This window comes from Merops nubicus, unplaced genomic scaffold (genome assembly GCF_000691845.1).
Source record: "Merops nubicus isolate BGI_N331 unplaced genomic scaffold, ASM69184v1 scaffold13639, whole genome shotgun sequence".
NCBI classification, from domain to species: Eukaryota; Metazoa; Chordata; class Aves; order Coraciiformes; family Meropidae; genus Merops; species Merops nubicus.
In genome coordinates, this window is record NW_008630272.1 from 42812 (window position 1) to 57819 (window position 15008).

At 36.2% G+C, this 15008-nt stretch overlaps 1 protein-coding gene across 2 annotated transcripts in view; it reads left to right on the forward strand.

Annotated features, from left to right (window-relative positions):
• Nucleotides 1–15008, forward strand: part of AGTPBP1 (ATP/GTP binding protein 1) — a 52104-nt gene that overhangs the window by 30074 nt on the left and 7022 nt on the right. For both annotated transcript variants that reach the window (XM_008947238.1, XM_008947239.1), the window contains exons 19-24: nucleotides 382–535; nucleotides 1274–1454; nucleotides 2950–3079; nucleotides 3448–3579; nucleotides 5234–5410; nucleotides 9855–10015. In XM_008947238.1, the coding sequence (XP_008945486.1) occupies nucleotides 382–535; nucleotides 1274–1454; nucleotides 2950–3079; nucleotides 3448–3579; nucleotides 5234–5410; nucleotides 9855–10015 (935 nt within the window). The remainder of the gene's footprint in view (nucleotides 1–381; nucleotides 536–1273; nucleotides 1455–2949; nucleotides 3080–3447; nucleotides 3580–5233; nucleotides 5411–9854; nucleotides 10016–15008) is intronic.

Genomic DNA, 15008 nt, shown 5'->3' on the forward strand with positions numbered 1-15008 from the left:
TTTGCCATTTTTTCTCTTACGTCTCATCTACCAGGATTGTTTCTCTCTATTCCTCTTTATTGCTTCTCCCTTTACTTGTCAACCCCTTGTGTACTGAAAATGTCTCTGAACAGATGACCTTAATGAAGCAGGGGTTCTTACCTTACACATAACCTTACAGTATCATCTGGCAGAGAAAATAATGTGTCCTCTATGCCTTCATCTTTCTTGAAGCAATTAGAAAAACAGACTCAGAGATGTAGAGAATATTTCATGGCCAAAAATATGATGGAAACTCGAGCAGTTATTAGAAAAAAAAGGTTGGTTAAATAGTAGTTATGGAATATATGATGATAATGTGACTGCAAAAGATTTGAAGTATGTTTTATTTTTGGGATGAAGATGCATCTTCAGAAGCTGGAATCTATGCACAACCCTCAACAGATATATTTTCGACAAGACGTTCTCTGTGAGACCCTGGCTGGAAACAGTTGTCCCTTAATCACTATTACAGCCATGCCAGAGTCCAATTACTATGAACATATCTGTCAGTTCAGTAAGTATGACTTTTATTTGTCATCAACAGAAAATAATGTGAACTAGCTCTTTATAGAAAAAAATATTACCTGTTGTGCATTCTAGAAATAGCAAGGTAGAATAAGGTTAATGTATTTCATTAAATTAAGAGGTGTCAATATTAAGGGTTTGCTTTTTATTTAATATTGTTTATTTGTGGTAGTCAGGGATATTTGTATGTGGATATGTGAGTATTCATGTATTTTAAATCAGTTGCTAGATATTTTTTGTATGATACGTTTTGCAGACTGCACTTCGTGGAAAAGAAAGCCTGACTTCTGAGTAACTTTTTCTCCACATGCTCAGGTTATTTTCTTGTCAGAAAACCTTTCATAAAGCCAATGAGCCAAGCTAAACTACTCTGACTTGAAGTGAGCTTTAGCTATGTCACCATTCCTGGTTTGTTCTTCCACCCTAGTTTTTTTTCTGGATACTGGAAAAAAAGCTATCAAAGTTATCATATCATAATTGCCAGCTTAAACTAGCTGTGACTGTAAAATTGCCTCATTGAATTGAAAACTCCATTGTGAGAATTCTGTAATTAGCACTCCTTGTAACAATATTTTGGCAAGCTATGTCAATAATACTAATATTCAACTCTCAAATACTGCATTTTGCATTGCAATAAATTCAGGTGGTTATTGCCCCTTTTTTCAGTTGACGAACTGTTTACTTAGCTTGAATAGTATTTTGCAACTTCTATGCATACTTCTTTTAGGGAATCGTCCTTATGTTTTCCTGTCTGCTCGTGTACATCCTGGAGAGACTAATGCAAGCTGGGTTATGAAGGGAACACTGGAATACCTTATGAGCAATAATCCAAGTGCCCAATGTTTGCGAGAATCTTATATTTTCAAAATTATTCCCATGCTCAATCCAGATGGTGTCATCAATGGAAAGTAAGCATAAGTTTACTCGCACCTGCACTGTCTTTGTATCCATTAGTTAAAGAAACTACAGTAATCTTGAAGACATACAAATGCAATATTTAATATGAAAAAAAAAAAAAAAACCAAGCCACAACCCAACCACTTAAATTGCTAGGGCTTCTCTGATTTTTGACTTTTTAAAGGCAGATACATTTTTCCATAGATTTCAGCTTTATAAAAAGTATTTTCAGTTGTTCATGGATGATAATCATTCTGATCTCATTTGATTTGGAATTTTAGTTGTCTCCTGAACTAGAGTCTTGGAGAGGTGTAGAGTGTTAGATAAGAGCACAGCTGCTTGTAGGAAAAGCTAAACAAGTTCATGGTTCTCATGGAAAAGAATGGTCCCTGTATCTGAGAAAGCTTTTTACGTGACTTTTATCTTTTAAAATTTATTATAGTTTTTAGAAGGATGTTAAGGAAATGGCTGTGACTAAATTTCATTAAAAAGAGGAAAGTTAATAGGTGTGCAAGAGAAAAGGTAAGAGAGTATCCTGATTTAAATAAATCTGTTAAGAGTAATTCTTTCCCTTACTACCACTTTTCCTAATTTAAGGGATATTTCAGAACCTTTTGATACTGCTTATAAGTAACCGTTGAGCAGTCTATATTAACTTGGTCACAGGGAATTTATATGAAATGGAAATTTTGGTATGGTGAAATCTACAGTTCCTTCTTACCTAGTTATGGATAGCATTTTAAAAGGTTTTGTGGACAAAATAATAAAAATCAACCCAATTATGGATTTGAGTAGAGCCCTCTCTTTGTATGTGTAAAAGGTATGTATATGACAGCACACTTGGAATTAAATAATTCAGAATACAAGCGAAAGTTTAATACAGGAGCAATTAAGAAATCTGTCCCAGCAGACCCAGTCTAAAGGCAAATGTGCTAAAGATGATGACTTCATGAATTCTGCAAGTTTAAAAGCTCTTGCTCATAGCTGACTGAATATAGAGATGATCTGTATTTAATAGTTTGCTGGGGATTTTGTTTGTTTTGTATTCTTGCTTTTGCGTTTTCCTTTTCTCACAACTGCTTGTCTTCTAACTTCTAACAACTTCATGTTTCAAGTCTTAGATTTCTGGCTGACTTTAGATTTTATGTTACAGAGTTCAAGATGCCAAAACTGTAAGGATACAATGTATTCAAAATTGCTGATTCTGAACTAGTATTTGAATAGAATTGTAAGCTTTCGGTTTCAACAGAAAATAAGCAAGTTTACAATTCACTGTATATAAGAAGCTACTTCTCATTTATTTTTAGATTTTCTGTAACATTTAAAATCCCCAAACACTCCTATTATTTGGCATGTTAGAGAACTGAAGTTTGTTTTTTGCCTTCTTACCAGACTCCTTTCAAAGGAGGAGTGGTGACAAGGAAGACTTTGGGGATGGGGAGGGGCTTATTTACAAGTATGATAATACAGACTACATCATGCATTTTTTCTACCCCCTCACAATAGCCACCGTTGCTCTTTAAGTGGAGAAGATTTAAACAGACAGTGGCAAAATCCAAATCCAGATCTGCATCCCACTATTTACCATGCTAAAGGGTTACTACAGTATCTGGCTGCTATAAAACGTTTACCTTTGGTGAGTATGTGTGTGTAAGCAATTTTGAATCTATTTAACTTTGTCTATGTAGCTAGTCTGTAAAGTAAGAATTTTCATACAATCTTGTGAACTCGTCACACTTAAATTTGACTTGGAGAACTGGTCTTCTGCAAACCTTTAGAACTAAATCTTTTTCCATTGCTAGGGCAGATGGTTAAGTCTTCTTCTTTAGATGAATCCTACAGTTTGTGTCTTAATACACAACTTAATTATATAAGTAGTTGTGTTTCTTAGTTCTTGGAAGCTTTCAATGGTAAAAATAGAAATTTGTATTTGGTCTTCTGTTATATTTATAAAATGTTAATTCCACATGCCTTGGCTTTATTTTCCTAAATTGTTTATTGTAGGTCTACTGTGATTATCATGGTCACTCTCGTAAAAAGAATGTATTTATGTATGGCTGCAGCATCAAAGAGACAGTGTGGCACACAAATGTTAATGCTGCCTCTTGTGACCTGATGGAAGACCCTGGGTACAGGGTAAGTGTGACATTTGTACCTTTCTCACTTGGCGTGAATTTGGGATATATTTTTCAAATAACTTCCCAATATTATTCTGTGCACGTAGTGACTTTGTCACATAAACGGCCTTATTTAGAGTGATCTCTTTTTAGTTCATGAGTGTACTTCGAAGTATTCCGAGAGCTTTAAACATTGCACATTAATACAGCTGAGGATTCAATGTTGGCAGAGTGCTTTATTTTTTTGGGTCTTTGTATCAATGTGTGCTTCTTTGTATTCATTACTGTTATTGTAAATATATGGAAAATATGCTTGTGTGAATTTGTAATTGCTAGTTGACAAAGGAGACATTTAAGCATGGCAAATAACATTCTAGCAACAAGAAAATAAAAATACTGAATTGCTCAGAGAAGTACTGATTTTTGTGTACAGAAATAGGCAAGGTTCCTTATATAAAGAGGTATAGTTAATACATGTGCCCCTAATATGTATACATAATAAACTCACACAAACAACATCCGCTGCATTGCAGAAGCGTTCAAAATGCTGGAAGATTTAAAGAATTGCGTGTAACCTGTTTCTTCTCTGTAACTCCACTGCCGCCTTGTGGCAACTGCAAATCTATGCAACCGAATGCGTCCAAACACCGGGTGGTTTTTTTTTTCTGTGACGCGATGCAGAGCTAAGTTTGAAAAGCATGTCATTGTACTTTAAAACCCTTTTTAAGCACCTGTGAACGTAAATAAGTAGGATGCTTTGAGATTTTTTTTTTTTCCTCAAGTCTCTCCCACTTTTAAAAAATTCTGCTCCTTGAATTTTCTTGGGTGTTTTCTTGTCTGCTGAGTCTGATGGCATTCGTGTCTGCTGCACGTGTTTATACGGGGTTTTGCCACTTCAGCCTGCACTACCACAGCAGGCAAAAGACAATCATAAATAAGAGTTGTGGGAAAAAGCCTTTTGGTTTCAAAAAGGCAGTCTGAACTCTTTGAGCAAGCTTAAACTAATAATGGTGTAGGTACTGCTGAAACAGTAAATTCAAAGTGGTCATGTGTTTTGGCTTAACTGATACAAATAAAACCTGGAATTAATGTAGTCATTTAGCATTAGTCAAATACATACATTCTCATAACTGTTTCTTGTTTCTTTTTCCAAAGATGCCGTGTTAACAGTTATATTAAACTTTGATTCATCTTCCTGCAGTCAAATACGTAGTGCATTGCTGAATGTGAATTGATTTTCTATACTGATAAAATACTGCCCGTGTTAGGTCTGCAAATTGGATAGTTGAAACAGTCTGAAACTGATCTAAATTAACTATACGGGGCATGCAGTATACTTAATCTGAACAGTTAGCTTGGTGAATTAGGAGGGGCTGCTAATTACCTGAAGAATTCTTTTGTGTCCTAGTTCTTTCCACATGACTACCACTTCATTTGAGTGATTGAATCTGAAAAAGATGATTTTTAATAAGTAAGAAATGGCAAACCTGTCATCACTTGAACACAATGGATCTTGGCTACTAGAGATGGAGAAATGTTTTCATTCCTGTTCTTCTAATTTAAATTGCATCAAAATTTTCTGCTAACAATTTGTGATTGCATATTTCCCTTCCTCTCTGCTTCTATAAGCACAATAAAAGAATCGCTGTATTTTTCAAATTTCTGTCCTGCAGGCACTGCCCATGATCCTGAGTCAAACTGCCCCTGCATTCTGTATGGGTAGCTGCAGCTTTGTAGTGGAAAAGTCCAAGGAATCAACAGCACGAGTTGTTGTCTGGAGAGAGATTGGAGTACAAAGGAGCTACACAATGGAAAGCACATTATGTGGATGTGACCAGGGCAAATACAAGGTAAGCAAGAACAGTTAAACTGATAAACCTTGTAATTTCTTCCACTTGCATTGGTGTCTTGTTCTATAACACCACTTGCTTGCTTGATTCAAACTTCTAAATCTCTTCAAAGATCTGTGTGCACTAATGTTAGAGTGAAATTCTGTAATATGCAATATTATAGGTTGCATAATAATCTTCATCTGTCACTTAAACACCTCCTTCGCCGTATGTTATGCTTATTGGCTGTTTTAACAAAATTAATTACTGCTTGTAACACATATGTATGCAAATAGTTTAAAATATCAGAACTGCTCTTTCCAGTAGATTATTTAAATTGCATAGTAATAAACGCCAATACTAGAATAAAAATTTCCTTTGCACATGGAAATTTCAGGCTTCACCATGGCAGTTCATGGTTTTTCAGCAGATATTTAGTAGTGTCCCTTGCAGGATTTTCCTGTCTATCTGCAGAAACAGGCTTATAAATTAAAACACTTTCATATCAGGTTACCAGAACTACAAATTACACAGTTGTTTGACATCTTGACTTAAAACTTGTTTTCAGTTTGTCTCCTTCAAAAGTGTTAACTGGGTTGGGTATTTTAAAACAAAAGGTGGCCCTATTTGTAGCTTCTCATTAGTAGAAAACTTAGTTCACAGGAAATACTCATAGGGAAATAAAGGAGGACCATTGCCCTAACACCTGATCTTCATATTCTGTCACTGGGTTAAATTTAGCTACAAATTGAAGCAAGTTTGTTTCCTCTACTTGAAAATGGAGTTTAGGAATGCTAATTAAGAAAATTACCAGAAGCCTCAAAAAAAAGGACAAAAAGAGGATAGAAGGCATCCCAGCCTTCAAGGGGCGGGGGACAGGAGCAAAAATAGTTGGAACATGGTATATTTAAGGTATTGGTATATGCTGCAACACCCATGCTTATCTGCCTACACAGATATTTTGGCAGAAATTTCAGTGTCTCTGAGTCCTAATGAATGAGTTTATTTTGCCAGTTAAGAACAGAAGTATTCCTTCAGTTGCTAGAATATTCCATTATTCCTCACATGACATCATTATGGAGCTTTAAAAAATGACATCTCATCCAAGTTGCTTATTTTGAAACTTCCAGAATATTCTTAAACATGAACATTCATGGCTTTAGCAGTGTTGCTACAGAAAGTTCGAACAAACTTTGAAGATGCCTAACTTCCAAAGCCCTTCTTCAGTAAGGGAGGAAAAAAACAGCTGAATTCTTTGGAAAGATAATTTGCTCAGAAGGAAAGTCCATTCTTCTATGTAGTATAAACTAGTTGATGAGATCAAATTGCTGTTCTGTCATTCGTTTTATCTGAAATAAAACAATTTGTGAAGTCTTAATCATGCTCTGAATGTTCAGGGAGATCCTTAAGTTTTTCCTCACTATGGTAATGCTGAGACATTAAGAAAATGTATCTAAAAGACCAAGGTGGCTGGACAGAACAAGAAAAGAGCAACATTTCTTCGATGGGAACATCAAGAAGATGAAAAGGCTTAGTCTGGTTTTCTGCGGAGGGAGTGGGGCCAGCCACTCTGTGAATAAACTTGCAGTGCAAATTAGATGACTTGTTTCTTAGCAAGTTGCTTCAAAACACAGAAAGGAGCTAAACTGTAGAAATTCCTTCCCTTCCTGCTTCCCACCCCAAAGGACATGACTGTTCAGGTCTGAGGGACTGGACTGTGTGTTGTGTAAAGGTCTGGAGCATTTTTCCACTCTTCTTTTGGTTTGACATCATCACTGAATTTTGTTCAAAGCATCCAGAGGATTGATCGATCAGTCAACAATTCTGTTCTTTGTGGAAGAAATGCTGAGTCTTTGCCAAAGCTACGTAATATCAGAACCTAAATTATTCTTTTATTTTTTTTTTATTTTACTCAGACAATGGTGGTGCTAGACTGTTTGCAGCCAGGAAGCTGTTGAACTGAAGTTAGTAATTCTTACCTGAATTTGGGATCCCTGGTGGCAGAGTTATCTCTGGAAGCAATCTCAGTCTAACTGCTTGTGTGGGGTCTTAGTGTATTGAGAATTAGTGCTGCAAGTATTGGTCAATCATCTGCAGTTCACACTACTGAAAAGTAAACGTTCAGGTGAAAAAATGGTCCAAGATCTATTATGGAGGATAAATAAGACGCCAGACAGAAGAAAAACTTCTTTAATAATTCATACCACCTGAGAATTGGAATCGGTCCCTTTCCTGATTGGCAATTAATAACTTTGGGAGTATTTCTTGATTTTTAAGTTAATCAGAAAGATTTTGTCATCTGCCAATTTTATTCTATGATTTATATTATGATCCATTTAGATCTCTCTTTAGTTATATACTCTTTCTGCTGTGCTGAGAATAGCATTGGAACATGCACACGCTATTTGTCTTTCTAACAATTGTCTTTGCACTTTCTTTCATACTGTGCTCTTGTCCTTTTTTGACATGGAGCCACCCTATTACACTGTCTATGTCTGCGAACTAATGATAACCTCTTCAGCAACAGATATAGACAATGACTGGAAAAGTTTCTGAACCATCAAGTTGTGCACGTTAGCAATGTGTGTAACAGTGAGATTACTGTTACCCTCCTCCTTCCCCTTCCGCATACTTGTTGCCTCTTGTCCTTAATGTTATTTTAATCTCTTTGGGGCAGGGACTGTCTTCCTGTGATTAGCATAGTGGAGCCCCAGCTATGGTTGGGGTCTTCGAATGTTACTGATGTGCAAACATACACACAAAAAAACCCCAAAATTGGCCTCTGTGGATAAGGTACTGCACTGAGAGTGAGGAGAACTGATTTCTGTTCCCAGCGGGGTCAGTGACATGCTGTGAGACACTGTGCAAATCGCTTCAACTCTCTCTGCCTCCATTTCTCCATCAGTAAAGTGAGGATAATTCTTCCTTTATTAATAAAGTGCTTTGAAACCTACAGCACAAAAGCTTTGTAAAAAAGGTAAGTAGTATTACCATTACAATAATACTCAATTACTCAACACTTGTTCACTGCTAACAGGTTTCTGTACCGCGTGGCTGGAGGATGGCACTGTTTAGAATAGTGGATATAGAGTTAGCTTTCTTGTTACTAAAAAGCACCTTTTTTATGAAGACTGCCGAGGAAAAGAGAACTTGCAAGAGAAATGAAATCGAACTTTCCATTTCTTAAGCACGCATGTGTTCAAAACAACAGAAGTACATGAAGAATGTGTGGACTACCGTTTCTGGAACAATTTCTTCTAAACACTTAAACTATTTCTTTTTAAACATTTCATTTGAAAAATACAGAGCCAGTGGGGCAACATATGCAAAGCTTGTGTGTGTACGTTTTAGCTTTTCATAAAAAAATATCCTACTCCATTCTTTTGCTTCAGGTATTTTCCACCAACTCCTAGTTGTTCTGCTTTCCTGCTTGTTTTGTCAAAGATCTTTTTAAACTACCCTTTACCTTAAGAGGCCTAGAAGATCCAAGCTAACACCTTTTTAATTCTCTTGACATACAAAGGTTGAAGGGGGGGGGAGACTGAGTTGGGTTGTGACATTTAGTTAGTATAGATACAGTCAGTAGCAGCCAATTCCATAACTGTTGAGGGTCACTGTGAAATGTGATTCTCTTCACAAAGTAGCTGAGATCAGAAGTTCTGTCCATACATCCTACACTGCCGGCTAAACTGAAACTGTAGAATTATCTGATGGGAGGCTTTATCGCATATGCGACCTTGGAAATTATTACCTAAGTTCTACCTCCTAAATGCTCTTTGCAGAGGAAGATGCCTTGCAATATCATTCGAGATAGAAAACAGCTATGCCTTTTGATACTTTGTTGGTTTTAATTACTAAATGTGTGAGTAAATGATTTCAGAATTAATACATGTAGCCTCTAACATATAGGAGGGGAAGAGATGTTTGTGTCAAACAGTAACTTTTGTTGCCTTAAAGAGTCTTGTTTGTGTTAGAAAATAGCAATGAACTTGATTACAGCTATAATATGAATTCACTCATTTTTTCAGTCTGATGGAATTTCTGTTGAAGATGCTGGTGAAGGCATTTGAAATCTTAGCATTTGGAATTCCTTATAAATTTTGTCTCAAGTTTTAAAAATAATTTATACTTACAAACTTGGACATGATGTCTGTCTCTTTGAAAATTACTGGGAAAAGTCCTGCTAATATTGTTGTGCTAGAAGTGTATAACAGGAAGCTCAAAAAAAAAAAAATGTGGATGTGCCCAGAAATGTCGGTTCAGCCTTGGTGGAATCATGGGGTTATTCTCTGAGTTCCCTTTGATACTCTTGCTAGGTGTTTGCAATTCTTATATGTTCTGTCTTTAGAGCAAAAGAGTGTATTAAATAAAATAACAAAGTGTATTTTCAATAGTAATTCTGCAGTATGTGTGGGTCTATCTGCATGTACCTATTTTGTATTTTTAAATCTTATTTTTAAATCAGGGATTGCAGATAGGCACAAGAGAACTGGAGGAGATGGGAGCAAAGTTCTGTGTTGGCTTACTGCGTTTAAAAAGAATGGCCTCACCACTGGAATACAATCTGCCTTCTCATCTCTTGGATATTGAAAATGATTTGATTGAGTCAAACTGTAAAGTGACAAGGTAGTACACATTTATTATATTTTTTTTCTTTTTCAGGAAAGATTGCAGTTTTCTGAATTCCTACATTACTTGAAAACGTTCTGTCACTCATCAAAAATAGTGTTGATGTGTTGTGACCTGTTAGTATAATAATCTAAATATAGTAGGGTTCTATTGTGTTAATTCAGTTGCTGCAAACTTTTAAAGAAAATAGTATCTGTATTGAGTCAGACTATATGTCACATTTGTGCAGGGATAAACACTGGCAATTTTAATGTCATCTGGGAGTTGTTATATGCAGTAAAATCCAGTAAGTCTTAGGTCTCAGTTGTCTCTGAGAGCATTTTTTTTTTTTTTTTGTTATTACTGGCTACTGTATTAAAAATGTTTTTAGGCAGACTTAAAGTATGAGAGTTAAAGCACTGTAAGAACTCTAAGTTTTTTCCTTCCAAACATTTTCTTTTTTTCTTCCTCCCTTTCCCTCCTCCCTGGGTAGATACATAGAACAACATTTGAAAAATTTTAGAAGTACAAAATAACCTTTGGGTCACAAAAGGAGTGTATTGTATCTGCTCGGTAGCTAGATGATTAAGTTGCCAATTCCTAAAGCTCTAGATAGGCTTGCAAAAGTGTGCATACTGTTGCATCTTTCCATTCATGCAATGCATCACTGAAGTATCCACATGTATATGGTAAGGGGAGATGCACAGCAAATAACGGATTTCAAATGTGCAAGCATTTTTTTCTGATAATCTTGTTAGAGATCAAATAAAGCAGACTTCCAGATTTCAGAAAAGCATTCAGTTAGAAAAGAGCAAGATTTACACAGTATAATATGTTACCACTTGACATACTTAGGGCTGAGAACTTTTTTATAGTGGCCTTGGTTGTAGCTACCACTTTAGGAATACTGTGAAAATTTGGGGAAAACCCCCAAATTTCTTACTGTTCATGTGTAACTGAAGCAAGGATGTGCTTGAGAAAGACTTTCATTAGATGTTAGACTAATGAACAATATGGCTGTAGACCACACAAAACTAGCAGAGATGTAGGAGGGCATCTATGGTGCTTCATGGAAGAGGGGGATTTAAACACATAAATGTTACTGGAATGTGGAATACGGAGAAAAACTGGAGCTCGTGTTCATGTGTAGCATTTACAGATAGTAATGAAAAGTGAAGTGTAAGCTCAAAGGTGAGAAGAACAACAGGAGTAACAGTAGCAGAGTGTCTTAAGGGAATGGTTAAAAGTGTGTGAAGAATAGCTGTGATGTGTAGGTAACTATCACTTCAGTGATGGCTGGATCCCTCTGTATAATCTGCTCACTAGTACAGCATTAGCATGCTTGTCATTAACAGATTTTAACTGTCAGATCAAGTTTGTGTGCTTGGGAAGGCTGAATTAGTGATTCTTGGAAGAGAGAGGATCAGAAGGTGGCTTGGAGTAACACTCCACTAGTGTGGAAGGCTCACTGAAGTTCAGATGGGCTCACTGGGAGTCATGTGGCAGATGATGAAAAAAGCAGAAAGTGCTCTACAATTTTTGGAATGGCATTAGCATGGTGTCTCCAGTGCAGCTGAAACACAAAATTTTAATCACTAAGTGTGCCTGGGTGTTGTTTATTGTACTAATATAACATTGATACTAAACAATGGTAGCAGCAGAGAGCAATACTAAGCATTTGTAACATTGCTGTTCAGCGTATAAATTTTCATCCCATGTTCTGTGGATTACTGTCAGCTATGTAAGACGTAATGTGAAAGTGTAAATAAAATATCAGTGTCTTTGGTTTTGCAACTGTAAAACCATATTCTCCCAATGGGGAATAAGGAAAAAAGTCTTAAAGTCTTTCTTTTTATTCCTTGCCTTGGTTCAAATGTTGGTCATTAGGCTAAATTAATGAAGTTACTTGCTTTACTCTAAAAAGTCTCTTGCTTGTCCATTTGTGTAGCATAGTAGTTTAATGAGTAATACCACAGGGAGATGCACATTGAAAGGTCACAGGTAATTTTTTTTCTAAAGCACAGACACTGTGTGCTAGAATCCTCAGTTTGCTGATGTTAGTCATGATGGAGTGGCCTTAAAACAGCACCTGTTGAATTGAGGAGTGTCATGCTGGAGTCGCTTCCTATAGTATCTGCTGGAAAGCTAAGAATACATTAGAAACACATTTAGTGTCAGGGTGGTATAAAAAAGGGTGAGGTGTCATTTACCAGCCATGCTAACAGTGTGTTGCATGAAAACATGCACAAAAAGTCCAGTTCTAAAGATACTTGAATTTTTATCATGACTAAAAAAGGTAGCTGTAGTTCTTGACCTTCTTTCCAGCCTAGTGGTGGGTGAAGCCGCTGGTTGTGCTGTAGCACTCTGGTTAATGTGTTAACTGATCTGCAAACTGTAGACAATTAGGTGCAATTGGGTAAAGAAGTGGAAAACGCTTTTCTGGACTGAGAAAATAAAAAATGCTGGTGGTAGATGTTGCTTTCAACACAGAACAGGGTTATTGCTTTCTAATATTTCTGAAACTTTCAGTAGGTCAGCACAATCATTTAAGGAGAGGCATCTTCTCTGTTCAGTGCAATTAAACTTTACAATAAAGGTAATGATTACGGTCCTGATACCGAACAGGATTTCTGTAGGTAGTCTGTACACAGGCTGGTCAGTTCATTTGAAAATATGTACAAGCATAAACATAATTCTTCAGCCTTCACAGTGCTTCCATTTCAGACTTTTAAAGCATGTTATTTATGATGAGTATAACAGTGCCTCCAGTGAGTAAAAGGCTATTACTGCCTTCTGCTTGACAGCAGACTTGGATAGTGCTAGGTGAGGAAAGGGAAAAAGGGAAAGGTGGGTGGTTTTGATGTTACAAAATAAAGCAAATACTGGACAGAAAGGTATGAAGAGACATGCATAGTTTGAACTTCACTAGCTAAAATACTTCATTAATCCAGCTAGCTCTAGAAAAACTTATGTACCAAAATGAACTGCATGTGAAGTACAACCATGCTGGCAGCATGGGGAAAACTCTGACTTGATTTATATTTTGTTGGTGGGAGGGAGGAGTATGGGGACTGTTTCATACTGGCTATTCTGACAGCACTAGTAAAAGACTTACTACTGCGAAATGCTTGGTACATTGATCCAAAAACTGTTGGTCTCCATCCCAAAAGACCAGGTCATGAAAATCACAAAAGTAGTTGTACTGTAAGACAAAATTTTGATTTGGAGAGAGATCATTGTAAAGCTTCATTCAGTGTTTTGAAACTGAATTGTGTACAGGAAGAACCCAGTATTTTTCCCTAATTTTTCCCTAACCTTCCTTTGGGTGTTACACAGCTACAGATAGTGAAAGGTAATAACAGAATGCTTCTGCACTAAAGAAATCAAGGCAGTAGAAAAAATACCTGATTCTGTGCATGTTAGAGTTATGATTTTTATCACCTAAGGAACATTGGCATAAATAATAAAATTTATTGGAGAAATCTGTTAACAGCCGTTTAGATTCTTCTAATGTCTGATGGCTTTATTTCTTAAATTTATTAAATGTAACCATTCAGTATAAATCTTTAATAACTAAAATAGAAAAGTGTATTATGAAATGAGAAAATAGGTGCACTATTCTCAGCATTCATTTAGCAATACTGTATATCTGTGTGTGAATCTGGGATGGAAAAACTAAATGTGTAAATTCCACCAACTTCCCTTTAAAATGTGGCATTAAGACTGAAATATGTTGTGAGTTTGTATCTGACTCTCTATATATTCAGATTCCATCTGAAAGGTGGTTTGATAATCATAACTATTTATACATCTGTTTCATTGAATTCAGTGGAAATGTTTTTTATTTAAAAATTGGGAGTGGAATCAAACACTTAACAGAGATTGTTTTTTTAGAGAAAAGTGCAAGCTATACTGCTGTCTGTGTCACTACTGGAATATTGACCTAATACCACACTGTCCATTTTTTCAAGTGTGAATTTTTTTAAATTTTATGTGTAACCATAGCAGCCTTATGTACAGCCACTGCTTTGTCTGTACCTGCTGATGCATCAGCAAACAGATGTGAACAGATTTTTTTTCCAATGTTACCTAAAAAATCACCTCTAATTAAAAACACTGAAAAATATTTGTTTCACTTTTCATTTTTGTATTTAGTATTTTGTTTGCACATTATCTTCTTTCATTCTTTGCTGATGAGATTAATACTGCTATAGGTGAAATGAAGAGATGGTCAGATCTTTGTTTCCAGAGGCTTAGGAGCCAAATTCTGCCGTATATCTTAGACCATCAGACTTCTTGTCTCAATCACTTAGAAAAGTCTGTCTAGAGCACCAAATATGTCCATATGACATTTGGGCCAGATTTCCTTGGGGTCCAAGTTTGCTGTCTTTGGTAGCACTCGCTGTATGTCTCGGCAGAAAGTTCAGAACCCTGTACTGTTTATTGACAATGATACTCAAGGGGGAAGTTGTACCTATTTTTAGGCACTGGCTTGTTCTCTGAACTGAAACACAAACTGTAAACCAGCTTGTAGTTAAAGGTCAGCTCTGTTATGGGATAATGGAGATAGCATGTTCCTCTATTCTGGATATTTACTAAATTTATCATAATAGTCCTTTTTAAATTAATTCTATTGAAATCTGCTTTGTATGGTTTCAGGAAGTACTGGATGAGGGTATAATGGGTAGGTATTGATGAGATCTCAAAAAAAAAAAAAAGCATGATGAATAGTTATATTTTTACACCTGAAGATAAATTATAGTTCAGCATAGATTTTACCCTGGTCTTTCATAGGGGCTTGAGTTTTTTTTTGAGTCAGGGCGTAGGTCCTATTTAAGCAGTATTTTTGTGTGGTCACTGAACTAGTTTTCCAGGCTGTGCTGTGTTTCTCTTGTACAGTGAAAAAGAAGACTGGACACTACCTCAAGATGTTGCAGTTCATTCATATTCCATAATCATAATATTTTATTGTCATCTTGGTGGTCTGCGACGCACTCCAGAATGTTTTGCT